At 36.3% G+C, this 25,951-nt stretch overlaps 1 protein-coding gene across 4 annotated transcripts; it reads left to right on the top strand.

Annotated features, from left to right (window-relative positions):
• Window positions 1-774: 774 nt before the first annotated feature.
• LOC121427550 (solute carrier organic anion transporter family member 4A1-like) lies at window positions 775-19,362 on the top strand. Of its 4 annotated transcripts, none has more exons than XM_041624013.1 (11): window positions 775-919; window positions 6,106-6,544; window positions 7,384-7,870; window positions 8,320-8,416; window positions 12,206-12,327; window positions 12,594-12,854; window positions 13,514-13,712; window positions 14,574-14,733; window positions 16,442-16,614; window positions 17,087-17,151; window positions 18,352-19,362. In XM_041624013.1, exons 2-11 carry the CDS (start codon window positions 6,116-6,118, stop codon window positions 18,600-18,602), a joined length of 2,244 nt encoding a protein of 747 aa, XP_041479947.1. In that variant the 5' UTR covers window positions 775-919; window positions 6,106-6,115; the 3' UTR covers window positions 18,603-19,362. The 4 variants fall into 4 exon arrangements, with proteins under 4 accessions (XP_041479947.1, XP_041479954.1, XP_041479937.1 ...); XM_041624020.1 differs by lacking the exon at window positions 775-919 and adding an exon at window positions 4,032-4,128; XM_041624003.1 differs by lacking the exon at window positions 775-919 and adding an exon at window positions 4,032-4,331.
• Window positions 19,363-25,951: the final 6,589 nt, after the last annotated feature.

Genomic DNA, 25,951 nt, shown 5'->3' with positions numbered 1-25,951 from the left:
AACAAGTGTCATGCAGGTTTGTCTTATTATTCATTTCATTTCAACTCAAAAACGCCAATAAATTAAAAATAATTCACAATGACAAGTTGACAACGATACAAATTAATACAAATCAATATAATAATTAATATACGATAAAAGCAATATAGTTATAGCAATATTTCTTTCATGAATTTAAGTCATTCTGGCAAAGACCTGTTTCTTGCAAACTATGAACAATTATGTAACCAATGATCGTATTCTATTAAAGTTAGTCTAATAAAATGACCAACAGGGGGTAGGGAACGCTGACCAATTATTGTTTGTCAAAATGACCACATATCGGCGCATGAACATGAAAAGAAAATATGTAATACCTTCTAGTATTGTTTTAGGCAGACGAATGGTCTCTACGACCACAATATTAGAGGGGCGGGGGTCACAACATGATAACAATAATTCGGCCGTGTTAGGATAATGACACTAAAAATTAACTTTAAGTCCATTAGACCATGGAGTTATATTATTGTCTCTATCTATCTCCCTCTTTCAACACACATTGAAAGCCCGGACCCTTTACTTTCTATAGTACCAGTCCTTCTCTAACTGTCAAACCCCAAGTCTCAAACAAACTTATATTTATCCTGTGATTGATGCCACTTGTAAAAAAAACACCATGTAACCTGGTCTTTTTTCTAGAGCAAAACACTTTATGAAAGACTACTCACGAGACAGTAGTGTCAACTTTGGACCTCTCAATAGCGCAAACATCTTTCTGTATCATGTGTATTGTGAATTAGCCAAAAAGGGTAAAAGTCGGTCGTGTTGTTGAAACACATTACGATACGTATTATTTTCCTATTTATTCACGTCATCTGCGAAAATCCAATAAGACAACTGAGTACTAAAAAAAGTCAGAAGGCCATTCGTCCAATCTAAGGTAATTCATTTAATTCAATTATGATATCTTGATTTTGATTATCGAGGTTTAATGTACATATAGTAATGACATGTGGTATTATGATTTTTTTTTTGCTCCAAGGAGACTGTTACATAAATTGACAGGTTGCTTTGGGGTATTATGTTCATACATTCAATAGTAAGCATATCGATTAATGATTACAATCTCCCTCTCTCTCCCCCCCCTCTCTCTATATATACCTACATGTGTGTGGCTGTTTGTGTATTTGCATCGTCATCATGGTCATCTACATAATCCCATATTTAGATAATTAGACTTGGACCAAAAAGTCAGAAAACACGTTTTCATTCCAATGTTTTTACTATTTTGTTTTATATTTTACTCAATAGTTCACTTATTCAAACCAGACCTCAAAATTATTTATCATTATTTCTCCTTTCCATGGATTTAGCACAAAATAATGATCGATCTACTTAAAGTAAAATGCATCGAACAAATAACGTAAAGACATGTGACGAAGCTTGCAGGGGAATGACTTCATCAATTAATATTTATGAAGAGAAAAGAAAAGACGGAGAGCGAAACCGCAGCAAAAGTATAGTGTGAAGACACGTGATAAGGGGGTAGCTTTGGGGCTCATTCACTCACCCCCCCCCCCCCCAAAAAAAAATGATTGCTCTCAATTATCTCTCATCTGGGAGCAATATTTTTGTTTGTCAACCTGATTTCCAGAGGGGGTGCTGTCTATGGTAAATAACATAAGCAGCTGAAAACTGGGGGGGGGGGCGTTTCAAGCCCCCCTCCCCCCACCCCCGCCTCCTAAGACCACTAGCATTACATTGCGAGTACAGTTGGTCAATGATTCCGCGCGCAGAAGGAAAAAGACGCAACTTCTTTACCCCTCCTTTCCTGCCCCGAAAATTGAATTAAAAGACAGTGTTAATAGGACTATAGACTACTCTATACAAAACGGCGATCCATGGATCATGCTTTTTTGACCACCTAATAAGAAACCATTTATTCGGGAATATTGACAATTTTAGGCGCACATTGAGTTGCAGGCTGATAATAAAGTGCTTCAAAACTTTGATCATATTCCTCGGCCACCACTTCTAAGGGATCATGGAATCGACTTTACATTGATCAGTGCGCGCGATTAATATTGTAGAATTCAGTCCCAATACCAATCGCTTAAGCCTAGATCAAGCTCTTATTTTTTCCTTCAAATAATCACTGGATTCTAATATTCCACAATAAACAGTGGTATTTTCATATCGTCACAGCTCAGTATGCATTCATAGTAGAATCCTAGATGCTTGGTACATTTCATTGCTTTTCTTTTCTTCTGAATCATGTTGACATTCCACATTTCATGTTAAACAAGTCTATTCTAGCAAAGCTACATACCACTATCCCTTTGTTTAGCTAACAAACAATCCCGGAAAACATTTGGCTAATAATGCCACTCCCTGACTGAGATCAAGTTCGAAAATATTTACAACAGTAATAATATTTGAAACAAGTCAACAAATGATAAAAGGGAAAAATTTGAAAATCGTGTTTTTAATCACATTTTGAGGTAATATTCAGAAAATATTATTCTTTTCCCCACTTTTCCCATCTCTCTTCTATTTCTTGTATCGTAGTAGTGGAACTTTTGTGGCTATGATGGCTTCACCCCTATCTGCACACCAGTGTCTTGCAGTAGGAATTGCAGATTATTTTTGATAGAGTCATCCCATTTTATAGTCTTTACTAGGTGTACTCACCCCATCTCGTTTCCCCAATTTCATCTGGATGGGGAAGGAATTGGGAGGGAATGTGTAAAAGGGCATTATGAGCAGAGCTAATGAATAAAGTCTCCACCTCATTTTTAGTAGTGTTCATATGCCCAGACGCGCATTCAAGGGCGTAGGCTGGTTTTAGGCATGGGGAGGTGGAACTTAAGTGGTATGTATGGGGTGCACATCTTGAGGAGGTGGAATTAAAGTTTGGAAAATCAGCTGTTGAAAGTAGAAGAAGGGGTACAAATTTCGTTTTGCTTGCCGGTGTCGGAACTCCTCTGCCTCAGAGGGAGGGTTCACGTGCCATTGTTATTATGTTGTACTTTAATAACCTTGTAACGTTATCTAAAGAAAACAAATAAAAGCCTTCTTTTAATTACATCGGGAAGCCTTCAAACAGCTAAAATCCCAGTATCCTAGAGTAGATCTCCATGATTATCATGGCTTCACCATGGAGGGAACCCCTAACAGTGTCAGGTACTGGTATCAGCTCACCTTTGTTTGGATCTGTTCTGACAGTCTAAGGGCGGGAATTCACTTGTTAACGTCGTTCGTAGTATTCCATCCGATGACTCGAGAGTGTGATTACAACATGTATTAATATTCAAAGCTTAATGCCATGGCCCGGGGGGGGGGGGGCCACTTCCATTCACGAGTGGATACCATGCGCGACCATGGGGTCTCGAAAAGCACCCTAAATACGTAATTTCCATATTCTGAAAATGCACCCCTTAACAAGTATTGGCGTGTGAAACACTACCCTTAACAAGTATTGGAAACAAAACGATACTCTTAGCAAATATTCCCTTAAATGAACCCCTAAACAAGTACAGGAATGTTTTATTGTTACGGGTCCTTCGGTCGTCGGCTTTACCTTATTTGGTTTAGTACGACCTCACCTTCTACACCTCGCGCAAATAGGACTCTAAACACGTAGTATAGGGGCAAAAGGACATCCTTTATAAAATATTTTAATTTTGTTTTATCATCCCCGCATATTCGACCCTAAACACGTAATTTTCCTAGCGAAATAGATACCCTTTTTTCATTATTTTTGTGTTTTTGACACCCTTATCACGTTACGTACGTAACGTGCCCTATCGTGAAAAGGACATCCTTTTTACGTGTTTTTTTGGTCGCGCATGGTATCCACTCGTCAATGTAAGTGGCCCCCCGGGTGCCATGGTCACATTTGTTCTACGGCGGCCGTACGGCGAGTCGAAAACAGCCGTTTTAACATTTTTGTCCAACTACATAATAGGTGGTTTGAATCAAAATTGATAAAACGGCTGTTTTCGACTCGCCGTACGGCCGCCGTAGAACAAATGTGACCATGGTATAATTCACTGCGTTAAAGAACCTCGTATTTGATTGACAGTGAGTAGATTTAGTCTACATGCTGAGCTCCATCTGCTAATTGTCATAGGTAACAATAGAAAGAGGGTACACTTGTTAAACTTCTTTCAAACAAGCCTCTATATAATTTTATCAACGTGCCTCGTGATTTAGCATAAGCCTAGCTAACGGAGATTCATTACGCGGGACAATAACTCTGGATTTATATTCCTACGAGGAGTGAATTTTTTATCACGTGAAAAGGCATGACTAGATTGGAAGTTTTGATCGAATGAAGAGATGTGCAACATGTGAGTATTATACACTCAAAACAACATTAATCAGACTAACATTATAGGTCTTTATCGTACTAGTACCATGATTACAGGATCAATGCAAGATCGAGCAATGAAGAATAAATGGAGTTGCATTGCCTTCCCTCTGAATTATATTAATTGAAAATCGAAGGTAGGGATATTTTCGAATTGGTGAGATTGTGATCCATGAAAGCCTTGGAGAGACTGAACAATTTTCAGTTAACCCAAAACGATTCGACGTAAAGAAATAATACAATCAAACTATCCATGTATAGTGGTTGTTTTCTTCGTGTTACCAAATCTCTTCAACTGACATTCCTACTTTGAATGCGTATCATTCGTGGGCGCATGTTGCATATTGTGGCAAACTGTGAAATACCAGTCGTTCGTGGGCGCATTGTTGTTATGAAAAACACAATTCAAAAGAATATATGAATAATCAAGACATCAAAGTAGGTGCTTATCTCATTAGATTTTAAAGGACAAGTCCACACCAACGACAAATTTATTTGAATGAAAAGAGAAAAAATCCAACAAGGATAACACTGAAAATTTCATCAAAATCGGATGTAAAATAAGAAAGTTATGACATTTTAAAGTTTCGCTTAATTTCACTAAATAGTTATATGCACATCCTGGTCAGTACGCAAACGAGGAGACAGATGACGTCATCCACTCACTATTTATTTTGTATTTTATTATATGAAATATGAACTATTATAATTTTCTCCTCATTGTCAAGTGAAAGTGATTAATTCTTCCCTGAACATGTGCAATTACCATTGTTTGATACTATATGGTTCAGTCAAGTCGGTCCATATGGTCAAATTTGTAAAAAAATGAAATATTGTATAATTCAAACAATAAAAAACAAAAGAAATAGTGAGTGATGGACATCATCGACGGACTCATTTGCATGTCACTGAGTTGTGCATATCACTGTTTTGTGAAAAATAAGCTAAACTTTAAAATGCCATAGCTTTGTTATTTTACATCCGATTTTGATGAAATTTTCAGCGTTATGCTTGTTTGATTTTTTTCTCTATTTATTCAAATCAACATTTTGATGGGGTGGACTTGACCTTTAAACCACCATGTCATTTTAGTACAAATGACCTTCCTCTGATCATGGGCAGAAAGGAACTACGAACTGGCTTATAACTTCAATGATTCACGTAAGTAAATAATTTCAGTGGGCAAATTAGAATACCCGGACTAGTTTAAGTTATACAATTTCGATGCCCATTATGAAGAATGAGCACTAGTCGGGCGAGAGGCAACAGTAAATCCTTACACAAGAAAACTAAACTTAAGTCTGTTATCTGCATAATTCGGATGAAACTTGACTCACGGCCTAGTTACTAACGCCGGAACCGAATCAGCTGCGAATACATCCGAATATTCGGGTGGTTTCGGGAGTAAAAGTCTGTTCTCTCTCCGCGAATGCGAGAAAATTCAGGAAAGTTTCGGGAACATTCGAATCCACCGAAACCATCCGAATAGACCAAATTCGGTTAGAATAGGCCCGAATTCACTCGAATAAATTCGGACCGATTCTAGCCGAATTCGGATGGATTCGGTGGATTCAAACGTTCCCAAATCCTTCCTAAATTTTCTCGCATTCGCAGAGGGAGAATACCATACATCACTCTGTATTCTTGCATCTCTTAGAAGTCTAGTATTGAACCATTCAGCATAGATAGTTATCTATAACATGATAGTGATTTTGTAAACCAAATATATTCCTATATTTTCTCTGTTATATCAGCTCCATCAAAATGACCATCGCCTCCTCCCAATCCCTCACATCAAAACCAGATATCCCTTACGACGGATGCAAGTACAGCGAAGTAACAACCGCTGAGGAGGGTGATGATGGGACTCAAAGTAACGAGAAGAAATGGATCCATTCCGAAACCATGGAAACTCCGGGTTGCAGTACGGTCGGTGATGAGAATGATAGGATGATGCAGCCGGGTTTAGAGAAAGGTGGAAAGAGTCTTAATAATGGAGGAGCGCAAGGAGAAGAAGTATGCGGATATACGTTGGAAGAAGAAGGAGATACTGGTACCAAAGAGAAGCTAGATGTAGATCCTGATCTTGGATCCTTAAGATGGGGTTGGGGAAGATGGACTCCAAAGTGCACACAGCGGTTTAACTCGGCACCTTGGCTTTTGGTTTTCTTAAGCGCACTCGTATTTTTCCAAGTAAGAATATATGCATTTCATGTCTTTTATCAATGTCTGATCCACCCAGGATGTGCTTTGCAGTTTCTTGTGCTTTTAATTATTTTGAATTATCAGTAAAAATTTCCTATTGTATCAGTAAAATTATAACTTTCATTTTGTCATTCTATGCATCTGGCTTTTTGAGATTTATTATTAAATCTTGCCTCCCATGATTTGCAATTTAGTTTGGATAATTTCAAGATAGTTATGACGATCTTGTCTGCACGAGTAGACTTCAAGACAATATGAAAGAAAACCATATGATTTGAACAGATAAAATAAAATCAGACAAACGAAATTTTCCTAAGTCGGATGAGGAATAACAAAGGTACGACATTTTAAAGTGTTTTTTTTTACACTTATACTATGTACGTCTTCCTGCAATGAGCAAGCTGATGTCATAACCACACTCACTTCTTTGATGTTTAATATGAATTTACATTTATTCAAATTTTATCAACCAAAAATAAAAATGTTAGATTGACAACTGGTTTACTCGCTGCAAACGGTTTCGTAACAAGAAAGACATTTCGTACACACATGTATGAAAATATGAAATAATTATGATTTCAGTTAATAACAGGAGGAAAGTGCTAACATGACATCATCAGTCCATATTGAATATTCATGATGACGCGCATGATAACTGTTATTTACAAAATAATGCTTAACTTCAAAACTCAATAACTTTGTTATCTGTTATCAGATCTTGATGAAATTTCCAGCGTTTTCCTCTGTGAATTTTACTCTGTTAAATATAATCATTTTCAGCCAGGATTACCCCTTGAACGACCGTCTTTCAAAATTGTATCATATAGGGTATGGTGGGCAGCGGGCTTACCGGCAGCAATGCAACGTCAATTGAACGTCGATTCCAACTACGAAGCCAAGACTACGGTTTTCTCGTCAGCACGTACGAAACAACCCATATCATCTTCACACTCTTCGTCGCTTTCAAAGGAGGGCGTGGCCACAAGGTCAAGTGGGTTGCTATTGGCTCCTTGATTATAGGAATGAGCTCTCTTTTATTTGCGCTGCCCCATTTCACGACCGACAGATATGAGAACTTCAATGATGAGCACGGCGATCTTGGTATCTGCGAGTTCGAAGAGAATACTAGTAGCGAACTCGACGTAACAGATGAGAAGTGCCGAGATGGTCAAAACGATGATAATTTATCACGTTATATCTATCTATTTGGAGCTGCAGAAGTCCTCTTGGCAATGGGTTCTATTCCAATATACACGCTTGGTATTACAATACTTGACGAAAGTGTGACGCTTAGAAATAACGGCGTTTTTCTAGGTAAAAATATTGAAATATTTATTCATGAATCATTAATTTCGTCCTTTGATATTTATTTGCCTAAAAACAAAACCAATGAAATCGTACAACGTCTGCATATTTATACCATAGAGCTATTACACAATAGCGCTGCATGTTTATACCTAATCATCATGATTACAGTGTGGTTTGTGAAAACATGTGTAATTTTCTTTGCCAAGTTTCAAAACCGAAATGGTGAATCGCATACGGATTGATAAAGTGCCAAATACTAGTCTACTCTATCTAGTTATGGAAGTTGTCTTAATTATCTGATGAACTAATTGACTTTGTAAGTTGATATTGCGACATTTATCGTCATTACTGCACTGGGTAACTAATTTTACATAATTTATTGTCCCTTATTCCAGTTTCTTTACTTTTCGGGGACAGGCCTACCTCGTCACTGTTTTTGTCTCTTTCTTTGATAGGTGTTTTCTATGCTGTTAGTACATTAGGGCCAGCGGTAGGGTACGTGGTAGCTGGTCTTTGTCTCACAATATTCACTGACATTCACCTACCAGAGGGGTAAGTGCAACTTAATGTACGTGATAAATCAGAGATTAAGTACTTGGAGGTACTAATATCATTTTTCTCTTCGCATTTGAAATGTTTGATCTACTCTTGAAAAGTGCCCCTAAAAACACTTGAAATTCATTTGATAATAGTCTTTAGTAGTTCACATGTACTTTACAAAAGAAAATATACGTTGATCGTAAACCAAACATGGTGCAAAATTGAATAGGGCTCTAATTCCTCGATGGTCGATTCTTGTTTGGGGGGGGGGTGGTAGTTTTGTGTATTTCCACGTCTTCTCTAGAATTGAAGAAGGTGTATGTTATATGTATCTTCACACTATTTTTAAACGATGATTCTATGAATCAGGTTAGATTGAAAACCTTTCTTTAGTCAAGGAAGGTCAATCGGATTTTGAACCTGGGGCCGTTTCATAAAGCTGTTCGTAAGTTAAGAGCGACTTTAAGAACGACTGGTGATCCTCTCTTACGCGCTAAACCGTCGCCAATGAATATACCATGTACTACAAGAAAGGATTACCAGTCGTTCTAGTCAGGCAGCATATGTCATGATTTACCGGCTACTTCGACAAATTGGCTAAGTCTGATTTTTCACTTTTATGTGATTGGTGACATCACAAGGAACAACTTTCAACTTGGTGACAAATTTTTAATGGTCATCTTGACCATGTTAGGGGTCAAAATAAGGTCTATAGGGGTCAATTTTATAAATTGCCCCAAGTCTGTTGAATGACACACCAAATTGTTTGTCTTGTTATACTGAACAAAAAAGTGTACACAGCCATATACTCTTGACCTTCCGTTAAAAAGTTATGACCGGAAATGTCAAAGGTCAACGAACTTTCGTTAAATTGCAAGTTACTCTGAAGGTGTTAAGGAAGCTCATTTTCCCGTGTTTTTATGATGTGTGTACTTCTTTTTTCTCGATTTTTGATAAGTCCATCGTCAGAGGTCCTTATCCAGAAGATATAAAGGGTCAAGACAAGGTCAGGGAAAGGTCAAAAAGTCAACAAACTTTCATTGGAAGCCAAAATACACGTCTAAAAGCGGTTAGAAGTCTTATTTTTCGTGGGTTCTTCATTTTAAAAGTCTATATCTAAGAAGACATTATATATAAAGGGGTCCAATGTGCTTATTGCAAAATAGATAAACAGAGATAGACGTCGAATACATTGAATGTGGGTATCATGGTATCGCAGAAATACCTTGAAAAGACTTGACAAACCCCAATGCCCTTAAAATCTTATCATTTTCATGATGTAATAATTAAGTGCATCCAGGGATTTTTTTTTAATTTAGGAATTCAATTCATGTTCAATTCATTTTTAATTTACTATTCTTTGATATGTAAATAAGTATTTTCTTCATTGGCTTTGTATAGAGTATTCTAATTAACAGAACCTTTTGTTATGTATTGGGGTATAAGTATATAGGCCTACTATGTTAACAGAATAAACATATCGATTCATCAGTGCTTCCAAATCCGAATAAAGTTCCCTAACATTTCATTTGGATTATCTTGCGAATAAGATGCTCTGGAGCCAAGAAGGACTACACATTTCTGGTGCATGTGCTGTTCTTAGCTGAACATTGGAGCCCTTTAATTTTTTTGCACTTTGGAAAGTGATATTTAAGGATTTCGAGCATACTTTTGGTCAATTTTATTCATTTTTCAGTAAAAATGCAAGTCTTCACAATTTCTGGGGGCAGCTGCCCCCACTTCCCGCTACGGTATGGTTGTGGTCTACATAATAATTGGATTTACTTCAATGACATTCTTTCTAGTAACATCCAGGCAGTTCAGCAAGTAGGAAAAAACAAGAACGACAAAAGAACAAAAACAAAATCTGCATCTAGCATCTATGCACATCACTATCGTGAGAACTGGTACTAACTTTAGTTTCACGTTGTAGGCATTCTCTGATAAAAAAACACACTTGACAAAATAGTACAAGCCGTTTTAATGTCAGCACATAATCAGGCATGTGTAGTCCAGAGATCGAGTAATGGTCAGAATATATCACATCAGCATGATGGACACACATGACTGACTACAAACAACATGCTTGCACGATGTTACCTCTTTGTCAGAAATGATAAAAATAATATTACCGTCACACATTAGAATTAATTAAGGGGCAATTGGAGTCCAACTTATCATATCATCCTCAATCCTAATTACCTCATTATCTTATTCGTAAGTTAATCCAAATAAGATGTTAGGTATCTTTCTTAGGAGCTGGGAGCACTGATCAATCGATGTGTCTGTTAACATACCCTAATACATTACAATACTTTCTGTTGATTAAAATATTATGTACAAAGCAAATGGATGAAATGTATCTTTACAAATCAAAGACTTGTAAATTGAAAATGAAATGAACTTGAATTGAATTTCTAAATCAAGAAACTCGGAAAGAGCTGGTTGCACTTATAACATCATGAAGATGATACGACTTTTAAGGGCATTAGGGTTTGTCAAGTCGTTTCAAGGCATTCCTGCAATACCATGATACCACACCGAATGTATTCGACGTCTATCTCTCTTTATCTACTTTTTTCCTAAATAAGCACATTGGACCCCTTTATATGTAATGTCTTCTTAGATATAGACTTTTGAAAATGAAGAACCCACGAAAAATAAGACTTGTAACCGCTTTAAGACGTGTATTTTGGCTTCCAATGAAAGTTTGTTGACCTTTTGACCTCTTCCTGAGCTTGTCTTGACCCTTTATATCTTGTGAATAAGGAATTCTGACGATGGACTTATCGAAAATCGAAAAAAAGAAGTACACACATGCATAAAAACACGGGAAAATGAGCTTCCTTAACACCTTCAGTGTAATTTGCCATTTAACGAAAGTTCGTTGACCTTTGACATTTCCGGTCATAACTTTTTAACGGAAGGTCAAGAGTATATGGTTGTGTAAACTTTTTTGTTCAGTATAACAAGACAAACAATTTGGTGTGTCAATCAACAGACTTGGGGCAATTTAAAAAATTGACCCCTATTGACCTTATTTTGACCCCTAACATGGTCAAGATGACCATTAGAAATTTGTCACCAAGTTGAAAGATGTTCCTTGTGATGTCACCAATCACATAAAAGTGAAAAATCAGACTTAGCCAATTTGTCGAAGTAAATTGCATATGCTGCCTGACTATTCTTAAAGTCGCTCTTAACTTACGAACAGCTTTATGAAACACCCACCTGGTTAGTAGTCTTCTATATTAGTTATTTCGTGTTATTAATTAAAACTCAGCAAGCTCTCTATAGATAATAAGTTGTATAGGCATAAGTCTCAATATGAATGACCACGGTATCAGTGTAATTCCTCTTAAGTGCTATCCAGAGGACAAAACCTCCGAATCAAGACTGTGGATGGATATGAACATGGCCATAAGCCCCTCATTGTATTCATAATAAATTACGCAGGGCGATCTTGGGTAGATATGGACGTATTTGTCAGTGCAGACATGACGCTCTCACCCAAGGTCTAAACTGTAATTGAATCACCTGTCGCCTGTCAATAAAGATGTTTATGGAAGTCGCTTTAATCGATGTATGCGTCCCACTCATCGCATTTTGTAGTCTTATATCATTCATAGAGCCTGTGAATGGCGATTCGGATGGATATGGGTGTGGCTTTTGTCAGTCTTCCACTCATTGTATTTCGATCTCATGTTATTCTAGGGTGGAGCTTCGATGGGAAGAGGCTTACGGGGTCTTTATCGATGTGTGTTTCTCACTCCTTGCATTTCGTTCTTAAATCATTTCTAGGGTGGAGCTTACAGATGGCGATCCTGGATGGGTAGGGGCTTGGTGGATCGGTTATGTCATAGCTGGTGTCTGTATTCTACTCATCTCTATTCCTCTCGGAGCATTCCCAAGGGAATTACCCAGTAAGTATTAATGACTATGTTACCTATTGATAGCAGCTATGGTATGTGGTAGGAGCTGGAATAGGATATAGCATTCCTCAATCGTTCACAATCATGTTGTATTTGTCCAATTTTGATTTTGCCGATTGTTCGTTAGAGACAAGTTCGACTCTGCAAGGTAGGCGTGTAGAGATTTTGTCCAAAAATATATATATTTCGTAAGATTGCCACCAAAGCCGATACAATGAGGATTTTTTTTCTTCTTCTTTTCTATTCTTTGCGCCCAGCAACTGCCAAAATTCGATTGGAGAAGGAATGTGAAGCGCACGCCAATGCCGGGGCGGATATCACGGCACAACCGAGTTTCGGATCACGACCCGGTGACCTGCTGAAAGCAATCAAATACATATTGGTTAACCCAACCTACATGTGCATCACTTTGGCCGGATGTTCGGACTCTTTGATGATCACTGCATTTGGAGTCTTTCTGCCAAAGTTCATTGAGAATCAGTTTGCAACGACGGCTACCGTAGCAACGACCATTGTTGGTAAGTTTCTCGATCGACTGCTCTTTTTCCAGGATAGTTTTCCCTTGTATTTTTTGACAAAATAATTGTCAAGCTGATCACAAGTACATCTGTATAATGAAGCAACAACATTGCAGGGGGCCGCGGAACGGTTTTTAAAGTGTGTGTGTGTGGGGGGGGGGAGGGGCTGACCATGCTAAAAATCACAATCATATGGTCATTTTTACTTTTTGTACACGGTTTTGGAAAAAAGTGGGAGGAGCTTCACCCCCCCCCCCCCGGTTCCGCGGCCCCTGCGATTGGAGCCTTGGGGCGGCACCGAGAAAACATTTTTTTTTAAATAACTGATGAATAGAATGATGTTAAAGAAGGGAGCTCGGGGTAATTTTAAGCTCTCCATGCACTACCTCTATTTAAATACCAGCTCGTCGCGAAAAACACCCTGATAATTTGCACGAGACGAGAGAGTGGCTAGCATGCAGTGGCATGGATGTACCTTCACGAACGCTTCCCTGGACGAAGGGTTGAAGGAATTCTGGCACGTGATTTGCGGAATCATCATTAACTTATATGAGTGAGAAGGGGGAGGGGATGCACCCCGTAGTAATACCACTGAATATCACGATACAGATGAAACATTTCTTTCTTCAGTGCTTTCCATTTTCTGTTATCCTATCCAGGTACCTGTATTGTTCCTGGTGGGGTACTTGGTGTGCTATTTGGAGGTTGGATTATCCGTAGATTTCGTCTAAGTGTAGTTGGAACGATTAAATTCTGTCTTCTGTTGACGATCATAACAACACTCACATTACCTACCATGCTCATCAGATGCCCACAAACTGATTTAGCAGGTGTTCTAGTGAGCTATGAACACAACGAGTAAGTTTAACTTGGGAAAGGGATGATGGGTGCATAGTGGGACACAATTTCACAAAGGTTTACGGCACTGACGAGAAATCACTGACAATTTCAGTGAAATCCTAGATTTCAACGAGAAACACTGTTTATTGAGAGTACCTTTAAGATGACTTTCCTCTTAATTCAGTAAGGAGATAAGAGTAACACATAATGAGCTATAGTCTGAGAGCAGTCACATTCCAGTCGTTTGTAAATTTTTGTTTATGAATCGCCAATGACCAATGCTTCATAAACCAATTTGGTGTTCGTATAAGGGAAATTGCTTGGTGAATTGTTCTTGGATGAAAAAATCGTTATGTTCAAATTGTTCATAATTTGTATGATATATGACTACCATGACTTTATAGGGATATCTATAAATCCTAAATTTCATTGAGATTAAAAAATAAAGTGTGTTTAGATAATAAGTATGGCATTGAAGACAGACAAATATGATATCAATATCATATATGAGGAAACAAGAGGTGTTAGTGGAAAAGTCCGACAGTCAGATAAGTAAAAAACTTGACTCTCGGAGTGAACTGTCGAGTAATACTTCCACTTCTTAAAGTTTTGGAAATATGTTATCAACTTTGACAGTCGTTAATAGTTACAGTGCTCGGGGAAAAAACATTTAGGGAAATCAAAACCAATATCACCAAGGTTTTGCAATACAGAATGCATATAAAGATTAATTTCATTATTTTCTATTTTCTATTTTTTTCATTCATACAGTAATCATCATTTTGAAATGGATGGTAGTTGACGGAAGCAATGTTTTTGCTCTACTTTACTTTTTGATCTACTATACCATTACCTTTATCTGTGTTCTCTCACTATTAGTTCTAACAGCTACATGCCAAGCGAGTTAGATTTGATCCACACTTGTAATGAAGCATGCCTTTGTTCAACCGCTCGCTACCTTCCTGTGTGCCTACAAGAATATGATATTGAGTTCTTCAGTCCTTGCCATGCAGGCTGCACCATTGATTATGAAAATGGGGTAAAAGTAAAATTACATTAAAATATCCATTCACCATTTTATATTTCTTCTAATATTATCATTGATCGATATCTTATTATCACTTATCAATCTATCATCATTATTATTATTATTGTCATCATCATCATCACCACAATCATCATTATTATTATTATTATTTACATCATGATAATTTTTATCATCATCATTATCATCATTATAATTATAATAATTCATTTATGTTTTTTATGTAACTCTACGTCTAAGATAGATGGGGTTGGTATACAGTGCGTATCAAAAAAAAGTTTACACTTTGAAAAATTCCTGTAAAATTATACATTTGTAATATCCTGAAGATTTTTCCACTTTTTAACATTGGTACAGATCCATTTAAGCAAATGACGATATAAATATCGAAAAATATTTCCGCTTGAGTGAGCACCGCTTACTTTTGAAAAGTTAGTGAAAAATGATTTGCGCAGAACTTTGAAATAGCTATGCGAATAAAACTAAACCATTATCATGAAGAACACGTAGAATTTAGCAAGTAAAATTGATTTGAAGATATCTTTGACCTCTTAACTTGTTTCCTTGCCCAATACACTTCGAAGAGTGCATTACGCCTCGCCCCACTCCCCCACACACCAAGGCCATCAAGACGATATTTGATTTACACTGAGCTGTGATTTACATAAAATGAATTAGGATTGATTTTCAATTTGTTAATGATTGTCAAGCTTGGGAAAAGTGTGGAGAAATAAGTATTGAATAAAAAAAAAATAAATGTCAACCCACTTTAAATAATAAAAACTTAGTGAACAAGTGCTGGAGATGTCTGATGTAAACTTGTGTTCAGATTCAATTATGTCCTCAGATCCAGCTGGCACAAAAAGGGTAAAACTTGTGCTTACTAAGTGTGTCAAAATTTCAATTTGGGTGGCAAATTTGTTTAAAAATGCTTGAATGTATCTGTTTTTAATTGACTAAAAGTACAAGGGAAATGTAGGAAAAATGTATCGCAGGGTAAGTTTGATTTCGCCCTTTCCCCTTGACACTGCGTGAAAACGAGCATTTCTGCGCAAACAGATTTCTTCGAGCTTTACAAAAATGGAGAGTGCTCACCCAAATGTAACATTCTGTCAAAACCTTTACTTTCATTGGATAGATGAGACCCAAACCCAAGATTATATGTGAAAAAATTACTCATATAATGTATATTTTTTAATTCCCAAAGCTTTTTCAAAGTGTAAACTTTTTTTTGATACGCACTGTATATGACCAGGCATATGGAAAACGGTTTCAACGACGGACTTCGCTTTTGCTCCTGCTTGAAAATTGGGGCTTTAGTTTTTCTTTTCTTTTGAACTGTACTGTGTCCGTATTTGGGAAATGACCCCCGAAACTTTAAAACCTAAACTATCTTTTACTGAATATTTTCATAAAATTCACGAAATCCTTAAATTTCACTTTATAAAATACAAAAACGTCCTAATGCAAGCTCCGTCACTTCGTTCCCTCGCTATGCTTACTTTCGAGTTTTCTTGAAAAATGTGCTGGGAGATCCAGTCCGGGGGGGGGGGGTGTCGCAGGTATTTTTATTCCAAATTGACCTCTATTCACCTTTATTTAAATGTAGTAGATGAAAAGGAACATTTTACTCACGTTCACTCCCTATCGAATACTAAGAATTTGATTTAATCTCTCTCTCCCTCTCTCAACTTTCTTTCAGACGTACACTGATTGCTCATGCGCATTATTTGTTTCTGGTGGTTTGTCATCATCGGTAATATCTGGGAAGTGTAAGAGTGGTTGTTTCATCCTTCCTGTCTTCGTAACTCTTTTTATTCTTATTCTAGTGGTTTTGTTTATGCCTATGGTTCCAGCAACAAACGTCACATTAAGGTGAGATTTACAAAACTTTTAGTCAATCATAGTTGGAGGGGCAACACTGCGTAAGAACCACAGCAGGGGCCCGTTGCAGAAAGAGTTGCGTTTAAACGCAAGTCAAAAAGTCAAGGGCCCGTTGCAGAAAGAGTTGCAATCAATCGCAACTCTAAAAATCATGCGCAACTTGATTTTCAACTAATCAACAGCGCGCATTTGGAACTTGCGATTGACTTTTTGACTTGCGTTTAAACGCAACTCTTTCTGCAACGGACCCCAGATCATAACAGTGCATTTCACTTTGAATATCTGATACGATAAGGGAGAGCGCTCATCTATTGATAAGTAAGACAGGTGTAATAATCGTCATATAAGTAGTAGAAAATGAAATAGACCTAATAATCGACATATCATAGTAGGAATATTTCATTTCATAGCAGTAGAATTTACTTTCATTTCTTATGTAATTTTTCTCCTCATTATGGTATAGATGTGTTCCTGAATCACAGAGACCAATGGCACTAGGTGTTCAGTCTATGATAGTCAGATGCTTAGGTTAGTATCATTTTAATGACTTTGAATTGAATTAAACATTTCTTTGCCGTTTCCCAAGAAATCTACTGAAACGTAAAAACAAGTTAAGTTTTCTATAGGTATTCAGATATCTAATGTGAGAGTCTGACTGATAATACCATTCCAGTAATTCTTTCCATTTTGTCTCGCCTGCATAGCAGAGCGAGACTGTAGGCGCCGCTTTTCCGACGGCATCAAATCTTAACCGACGGTTAAGTTTTTGAAATGTCATCATAACTTAGAAAGAATATGGGCCTAGTTCATGACACTTGGACATAAGAGTAATCAAGTATACTGTCACATGACCAAGGTCAAAGTTCATTTAGGGTCAGTGAACTTAGACCATGTTGGGGGAATCAATATCAAAATCTTAACCAAAGCTTCAGTTTTTTTAATGTCATCATAACTTAAAAAGTATATGGGCCAAGTTCATGAAACTTGGACATAAGGATAATCAAGTATAACTAAATACCCTGCCTGAGTTTCAGGTCACATGACCAAGGTCTAAGGTCATTTAAGGCCAATGAACTTGGATTACGTTGGGGAATCAAAACCAATGTTAATTTTGTTTTTTAATATCATTATCTAGTTCATGAAAATTTGACATAAGAGTAATTAAGCACCATTGAACATCCAGTGTGAGTTTCGGGTCACATGACCAAGGTCAATGAACTTTGGCCGTGATGGTTTTTTTTTTGTTGAATTGCCATCATAACATGCACAAGTCATTGGTCACACGATCAATGTCAAATGACATAAACATATTATTTTCTTGTCATATGAATGCTGTTTTTGTGAATAATGTTTCTATATAGTCATTTTCAAAATCAGCACTGCTATTATATTGAATCGCGTAATGCACGCGAGACTGCCAGAGGTGCTCCTCTTGTTTAAATAATAAATTAATTTGTGAAGATTATAGAAATTATCAAATTTGTACGTTATCTAAGTACAATATTATTATTATTACTATTGAATTGTTAATATCATCATTGTTATTAGTCATTATTATTATCATCATCATTATTGTTATTATTATCATCTAAGGCAGTGCTACCTCTTACAACTATACTCACGTTTAAAAAACTTGAAGAATTATTGGTCTTCCTAAAAAAGTATTAATTTTTATTCCGCCACAATCACCTTCCCCCTTTTTCTCGATCACTCTCCTCCTATATACAGGCTCCATTCCAGGCCCTATCTTATTTGGAATAATCATCGACAGCACATGCTTGCAATGGCAGGAAACATGCAGTGGTCACGGATCATGTTGGCTTTACGATAATAAAAGCTTTGCTTGGAGACTAGCTATTATATCTTGTGTGCTCAAAGTGATGTGTGGATTCCTGTATGCCTTGGCTTTGTTCAGTTATAAGCCAGCAACGCAGTCTCAAGCCAATCAAAAAGACACTGATCGTTCTTATGTTTCGTAGTTGAAAGCTGGAATCACAATAACGTCTACAAAACATTTTTCTATTTATACATATTTATTCGCACCTGCACAATTTTCTCTCCGAGAGTGGATTGGAAAAAAAAAAGTCAATGTTGATTCGTTATGATTATTTTAATCCCCCATGCCTCCTCTCCTTATGATTATGTTGGAACAATTCAAACCAAACTTGAAGATCTACTTTTTCTTATATCCTGATCATGCATACACTTGACTTAGAACAATATTGTCACTGCCTGGTAATTTGTATATATTTTATCTCCTGTGCTGACCAGAGATGGCATCTCAAAGCTCTTTGAATTTTGTGGAAAAGGCGCTATAGAAATTTAAACTATATTATCATTTAAACCTTTATATTATGTGGTACGTTTGTGTGCTAAGAGCTTATGATCAGTGTGGCGTGATTAAAGATAATAATGGAAATTCATCATAAATTATATATCAATGTAACAAAGGAACATTTCAAAACACCTTTTCCAAATGAATTTATCCTATACCATGGTAAATAATCGATCTGGTTTAACATTAGCAAATTTCAGTCCAGAACCTTTATATCGCTTTTTTTCCAATAAAGAATTTTGTGGAAGAGAGAAAAAAGAATGGGTATGATTATGAGTGGATCGTTAATGTGAATCTTATTTTTGTGAATTGATTAAATGCAGTCTCAAATATATCTGTAAAGCGCTTAGGGACAACATTCACATGTATTAAGCGCTATATAATTATTATATAATGATAATAATAATAATCTATTATCGATAAGGGTAAATGTGATGGCGTTTTTTTTTACTCGATTGTTAAGAAAGCATGAATGCTTGTAGGCAACTAGAGGACCGACGGCTGGTAATGAGGATAAATACCTTACCGAAGGGCACTAGCGCACCTCCGAGTCACCGGAATCCGAACCCCCGCTATAATTACTATTGTTACTAGGCCAATTATTATTTAATCGGCCGAATCATGTGTACAAAAGGGACTTTTTTTCTTTTTGGCTGCTACCCCTCAGAACGATTCTGAATCATATTGCAATTCTAGAGTTTACATCTGTTTTGTAATACATGTATTTTAAATTTGTATCATAATTTGTTTTATGTCAAGTTTTAATGAGAGAATTTGAATGTGAACAAAATCTATCTCAGAAGAATCTGATGCATGTTATCTATTTCAACAATAATATTAACAATTATTATGATCAAACTGTAAGTACTATTAATACATTGTTATCATTCTTTTACGGCTTCTTAGCAACCCAACGATGATAAGGGCCCTTCGATGATATGCTCGATGTGCGAGCCACTGCTTAATTATTGAACAATTGAAAGCAAACACTAAGATCAGCATGAAAATGAGGAAAGTCACGTACTCACTCCTGTGAATTTTGTTGTATTTGTTGTATGGTATATTGATAATTGATTTTCACCTCATTATAATTTGAGACAAGTTTGATTCCTCTTGATCACATGGTATTACCGTTGTTAATTGTAACCGTTTTATAGGACCAATTCAACAAAAGTCTCGTTACTGTCTAGAAATATTTTTATAATTCATTCAATAAAATACGAAATACTCTTATTTGCATATCAGCGCATTTCTATTTTTTTCAGCGTTATGACTGTTTGATTTATATTTAAAAAAATTTATACACTTGGAATTTAAGGCCTTTATTCTGAACTCCGATGGGGTAAAGGTGTGGCTTATGAATATCCAATTGATCCAATTGATCCAATCCCCCATAACGTACCGAGAATAATTACTGTTACAATAGTTATCTTCATCATGATACTAACATGAGGAAAGATTCAAGTAGAGGTAGGAAACATAAATGGTAAGTGAAAATTTTAAATTTCTTGGCTTTATTTTGAAGACCTAGTTAAAATTTTTAAATTTCTTGGCTTCATTTTGAAGACCTAGTTAAAACCTAAGTTATTAATAGGCCGGACTTCATAATTATATCGATATTTTCTTTAAGACAGTTCGCCCGAGGAAGTAGTCATATCTGCAAGCCAGGGGAGGACCACAGTTATAATCGTTTTACCACTGGTAAATTCCAATTCATTGATTATTTACGTGGTTTTGTCTCGAATCTACAATGATTACATCTCTTTCAAGAATGCATGAAGGCAATGATGAGGATCAAAACTAGACAGTAGATGAAACTAAGATAACGGAAGACGATTGTGTAGGATCCGCCCCCTTGCAGCTCTTTGATGTCTTTAGAAATTTGCCCCATACATCATGTCTGACCCCTGAAAATCTTTGGCTCGTAACACAAATGACAGGTGTACAATTTTCACTACAAGCCGACTTAAAGGGGTACTCGAGACTGAGAATCACACGATTTAACAGATAAAGTAAAATAAAACATAACAGTGGCCAGTAACGTACGTTTAAGGGGGGGGGGGGGTTAGATCAAGCTGATTGCAATGCTGACAATCCGCCGTCCCCAAAACAGTGTTGTTCACTACCAATCTTTGGTCGTTTCCTACCCACATAAAAATCCACAAGAAAAAAAAGGTCTTCTACCTAATACCGAATATTTAAGTATAATATTGTTTTTATTTAAGACTAGGTGTTTCACGAGGACTAGATCAACAATGCGAGACGCGAGCTGAATTTTTTTTGCCATATTTACTTTCGATTTTCATGGTTATTTCCCCTTTAAATTCCATTCTCATTTCTTTTGTATGTTCTTCTCTTATCTACATCATGAACCTGGATAAAGAAAACAAAAAAATGAAGTGATATCAAGGAGGGTGATAAATTAAACAGGCAACATCCAATGCGCTTGGTTGTGGAAATGGGTTAATTTAAAAAAGATGATGCCATGTATGAGATCATCAGCCCACCTAATGTAGCTAAACTTAAAAATTCAATATCAGATTTTTATATAGTGTTCAGTGTTTTGATCAGTAGATTTTACTCTATTTTTAAAATAATAATTTTAGCCCATTAAATTGAGTTTGTCTTCTCTGATCATAGTGGCCAACTTATTTCACCCAAATTTTCGACAGCGATCGTCCATCGTCAGGAGTTTAAAACTCCTTAATTTCTCCTCCTTATGCATTCTTTTCTAAGTGCATTCAGACCCACTTTAACCCTAAAAGGCCCGGAAGCCGCCCCCTCTTTATTTTTCACAATAAATCCGCCGCGAGAAATTTCTCAACTGCGCCGGGCGCTGACTTTTTACCTTCAAATCTCGCACAACTTTTTAGACCAAATTTGCGATGCCTCGGTACACGATTACGAAATTACGCAATATTATGTAAGTGTATGCCAGACTAAAAAGTGAATTCATGTCCAAATCAAATGCAAATTATGTACGTGTAATTGACAAAGTTAATAAATGTATCACTATTTCTACTTTTAATGAAAAAACTAATTTTGTCTTATGATCAGAAGTCTACAACAATTTTCATAGAAAAAAATAAAAAACAAAGTCGAAAAAAATATAAATACATAAGAAATTAAAAAACAATAAAATACATAAGAAAACAAATGGCGTACATTTGATCGGGATCCTACGAGTCCGAATACAATACTAGCAGTTTTGGGGCCGCACGATAGTTGATTGGAGCAAATGTTTTATTCTATGCATAAATTAGCATAATTCATTAAATAGAAAATCTTATTATTTCAAAAAAAGTTAACCATACAGCCTTGTACATGAAGATCTTATCGCACACTACCACCGTGTAAATTTTCGCGGCGTTCGCGTGATCATCCCCCTCCCCGGGAGGGGGGGGGGGGGTCCAAATAACCCAGCTCTTTTAGGGTTAAGGTTAGATTGCAGGTTTGTAACAAAGCATCATCAACATCTTTAATTATCCACATTATCATCTCACCACTAACAACATCATCACCATCATCATCATTATCATCACCACCATTATCATCACCAGCAGCACTATCTCTTTAATTATTATTACTATTATTTCTAATACTAAAGTTCATGTATTAAATATTTGATTATGTTGAAGCAACTTTTCGTGGCTCTGCATTTATGAGAAGATGCTGTTGCAATAGATTCACACCGAACTCACAATTACTCCCAGTTACTATATCTTTATTATGTAATTTGAGATCAATCTCAAAATGATTTTAATTGACTTGTATCTTTCACAATGTCCACTATATATGTAAGACGGCCCTTGATCTCTTTTAAGCAAAGTCTTCTGAAATGAAAATAACTTGTGGGCAAAGTCCATGAGCATAAATTTACTTTTGTATGTACACATAGTGATGCATGTACCAATAATAGAATTAGTAGCCTGTCCAAAACATTACCTGGAAAAAAAAATCTCACTAAACATCTTTGTACTATTTTCAAAATTTGAAATGCTTCAATAACAAGTTACAGGACAAGACAGTTTGAAACATTCAAAGTACTACAAGTATAATTCACAAGAAAATGAATTCAATAGAAAGTAATAAGTCACCACACCATTGAGATATTACATGGAAGTTCCCATGATAATCAGGAGGTCATCTCCCAGTAAGATCAATACAGTGTAGGTGTAGTTACTCGGGGAAAATACTTAGCACAATCACAATAAACTACATTCATCCACAGATTGTTAAGTCCAATACATTTTAAAAATAATATATGATGAGAAATTATAAAGGCCTCTTACAATTTGTTTCCTAAATCATTACAAAAGAGCAAAACAAGCAATCCTTTAAAAAGTTGCATTTAGTCATGGTAGCATTTCATCAACATTTTTGTCAGCCAAGTTGTAAGATCTGACAACTTCCCTTGATTTTGATGGTAACTGTCAGATAAAACAGGACTTGTCAGAAAAAAACAAAGCAAAACGTCTGACAAGTCCTTTCATGAAACGCTCCCGGGGCTATAATGTACAAACCGGGCACTGATCAAGAACAGAAAATACACTTATAAAAAGGGGGAAAAAATGAGGGAAATTGAAATGAGCAATTGTTACTCCTGACTGATCACAGAAGAGTTGAAAATGGAAGAGTTTTTTTGCTTTGAAACAAAAGTGGTACTTTTCACCAAGAATAAGGGTGTCTTTAATTAAATGAGCTACAGGGCACTATAAGCATCAGGTATATACCAAAATATTACTTCAAAATATGGGGGTACAAAACAGGTAGGCTGGATTGTTCTAGTGTACATGTAAGAGAAGAGGTTTTCAGAGGTAAAAATAGAAAGAGGCAATTCATTTGAATGTAAAATGGAAACGGGACTGAGAAAGAGGACACTGCTTTGATGCAATAAAAAGCATAAGGAAAAATTTAAATAATCCTTAGATAAAACAAGGATCTTAAAAATCATAAAAATAAAAAAGAACAATTGTTACCATACTGGAATAAAGCAGTTAATGTAATCTATTTCTTTAAGAAGCCTTACATAATAATATGGCAGGACAGATATATTTCCATGTTGATATGGAAAATGAAATGGAGGAAGCATTGTAACTGAACAAGAGTCTGCATTTTTTAATGCAAAACTGAAATGATTCAAGCTGCATTCAAAGAGAAATCCATATGACTATGGTAATTAAATGTCATTTACTTGGTGATATACATACAAAAAACATCTCTAATTTCTTTCTTAAAAACGGTGGACGTTTATTCCCCTCCTTGAATAGTGGAAATGGCGAAGTAGTAGCATTTTGAAATTGTGGATGGACGACAGATGACGGACGCCACGGCATAAGCTCATCTTGCCCTTCGGGCTGGATGAGCTAAAAATGAACAATTGTAATCATACTGGCATGATGCACTTAATGTAATCTAATGTGGCAGGACAGATATATTTTCATGTTGATGCAGAAAATGAAATGGAGGAAGCATGGTGACTGAACAACAGTCTGCATTTTTTTAATGCAAAATTTTACTAATTCAAGCATTGCATTCAATTTAATGTCATTTACTTGGTGATATAAATACAAAAAACAATATCTAATATCCCTCCTTGAATGGAGGGGGATATATCTCCCCTTCCACCATTCCGTAATATCTCAGACATGATAAATAGACATAAATCAATACTCTATCCTGGGCCCTGTTACATAAAATGTTACTGTTATGGCAACTTTGCCATCCAATGGTAACTACCATGGTAACGATGATCAACAGCCAATCAAATCTGAGGACTCTATACATGTACTATTAAATAGCAAAGTAACCATAATGGTAACATTTATACAACTGGACCCTGTTTAGATCACAAGCCTTCTATGCTCTCTACAAGAATACCTTGTTGACAATCACATAGCCTGGATCATAAATAAACCCCATGCAGAGCTGATAAATGTTTGATGGGTCAAGATCCTTGATTCCAATCCATTTCCCATTCTCCATGTGCCATAAATTCTTCTGAGAGCTCCTTTCTCCTCAGTCCTCACTCCGGCTACATGTACTTACAACATCAAGCTCTGTTTAATAGCCATATGAATGGCTACAGGTAAACAGAAATATTGTCACCTCTCCGGAACTTGATCCAATGGAGCTTTAAGAGTAAATGCCACAATGTCAGATGCTCTAAGAATGGCTTCTTTCTGTACCCCAATGGGTGTCTTAAGATTGGAAACCTGTACCTGTTGAACATTGATGTCCATCATACCAAATTCTCCAGAAACATTAGTATGCTCATGCATGGTAAAATCCATCTCTTGCTTTGGAACAGCTATAAGGAAGTGCAGGAATCTCCGACGAAGAAACGACCTGGCAGCTTGTTCCTGTGATCGGTCCTCTATAGTAAGGTCTGCCATTGTTGAATCAACTGTTTAGGCTCAATTGTTGTATGTCACTGCAAAATATGATTAAGAAAATAAGACAAATAAGTTTTGCATTTTACTTTAATAGAAATAGAAATTATGATTTTCAATCAATATTCACTGCTAAACTTACATTAGTGTAAGACTGTGAGTGCCCCCTATCATTGTTAATAACATGATAAAACATGAATTTCAGAACCCAACTAATTTAAAGGCCACATTTTCACATGAGTGGATCTGGCTTATTTAGTAAATATTTGAATATCCACAACAAATGATATTTGAAAATTATACATGTACATGTGTAAAACAGAGACAGCTACAGTATGATGTAGGAATTAAAAATATCAAGTACATGTGTGATTCAAAATGGTGAAAAGCATTCAGATCAGGCAGGATCAGGAAAAATAAACACTTTATGGGGAGTCACCAAAAAATTAATTTGCAGTAGTAAAATTATCCAAGGGGATTAATTACATGTACCTCCACATACAGTATGCCCAGAAAGACACGATTGTACTCATCCTATGACTGCAAGCTGAGTTGCTTATGCTTTTCCCGCTTCCCCAACAATTCAAAATTGACATTTTTC

The sequence above is a fragment of the Lytechinus variegatus genome, chromosome 1 (assembly GCF_018143015.1).
Source record: "Lytechinus variegatus isolate NC3 chromosome 1, Lvar_3.0, whole genome shotgun sequence".
In the NCBI taxonomy this organism is placed as follows: domain Eukaryota; kingdom Metazoa; phylum Echinodermata; class Echinoidea; order Temnopleuroida; family Toxopneustidae; genus Lytechinus; species Lytechinus variegatus.
Note: the sequence above shows the minus strand (reverse complement) of the source record. Positions and strands in the feature narration are given on the sequence as shown.

What these genes read in the sequence shown, in the direction of transcription:
- LOC121427550 (XM_041624003.1), top strand. An exon ending in ATTCCCAAGGGAATTACCCA is followed by an intron (nt 12,328 to 12,593) that starts GTAAGTATTAAT and finishes CTTTGCGCCCAG; the next exon opens with CAACTGCCAAAATTCGATTG. An exon ending in GCAACAAACGTCACATTAAG is followed by an intron (nt 16,615 to 17,086) that starts GTGAGATTTACA and finishes ATTATGGTATAG; the next exon opens with ATGTGTTCCTGAATCACAGA.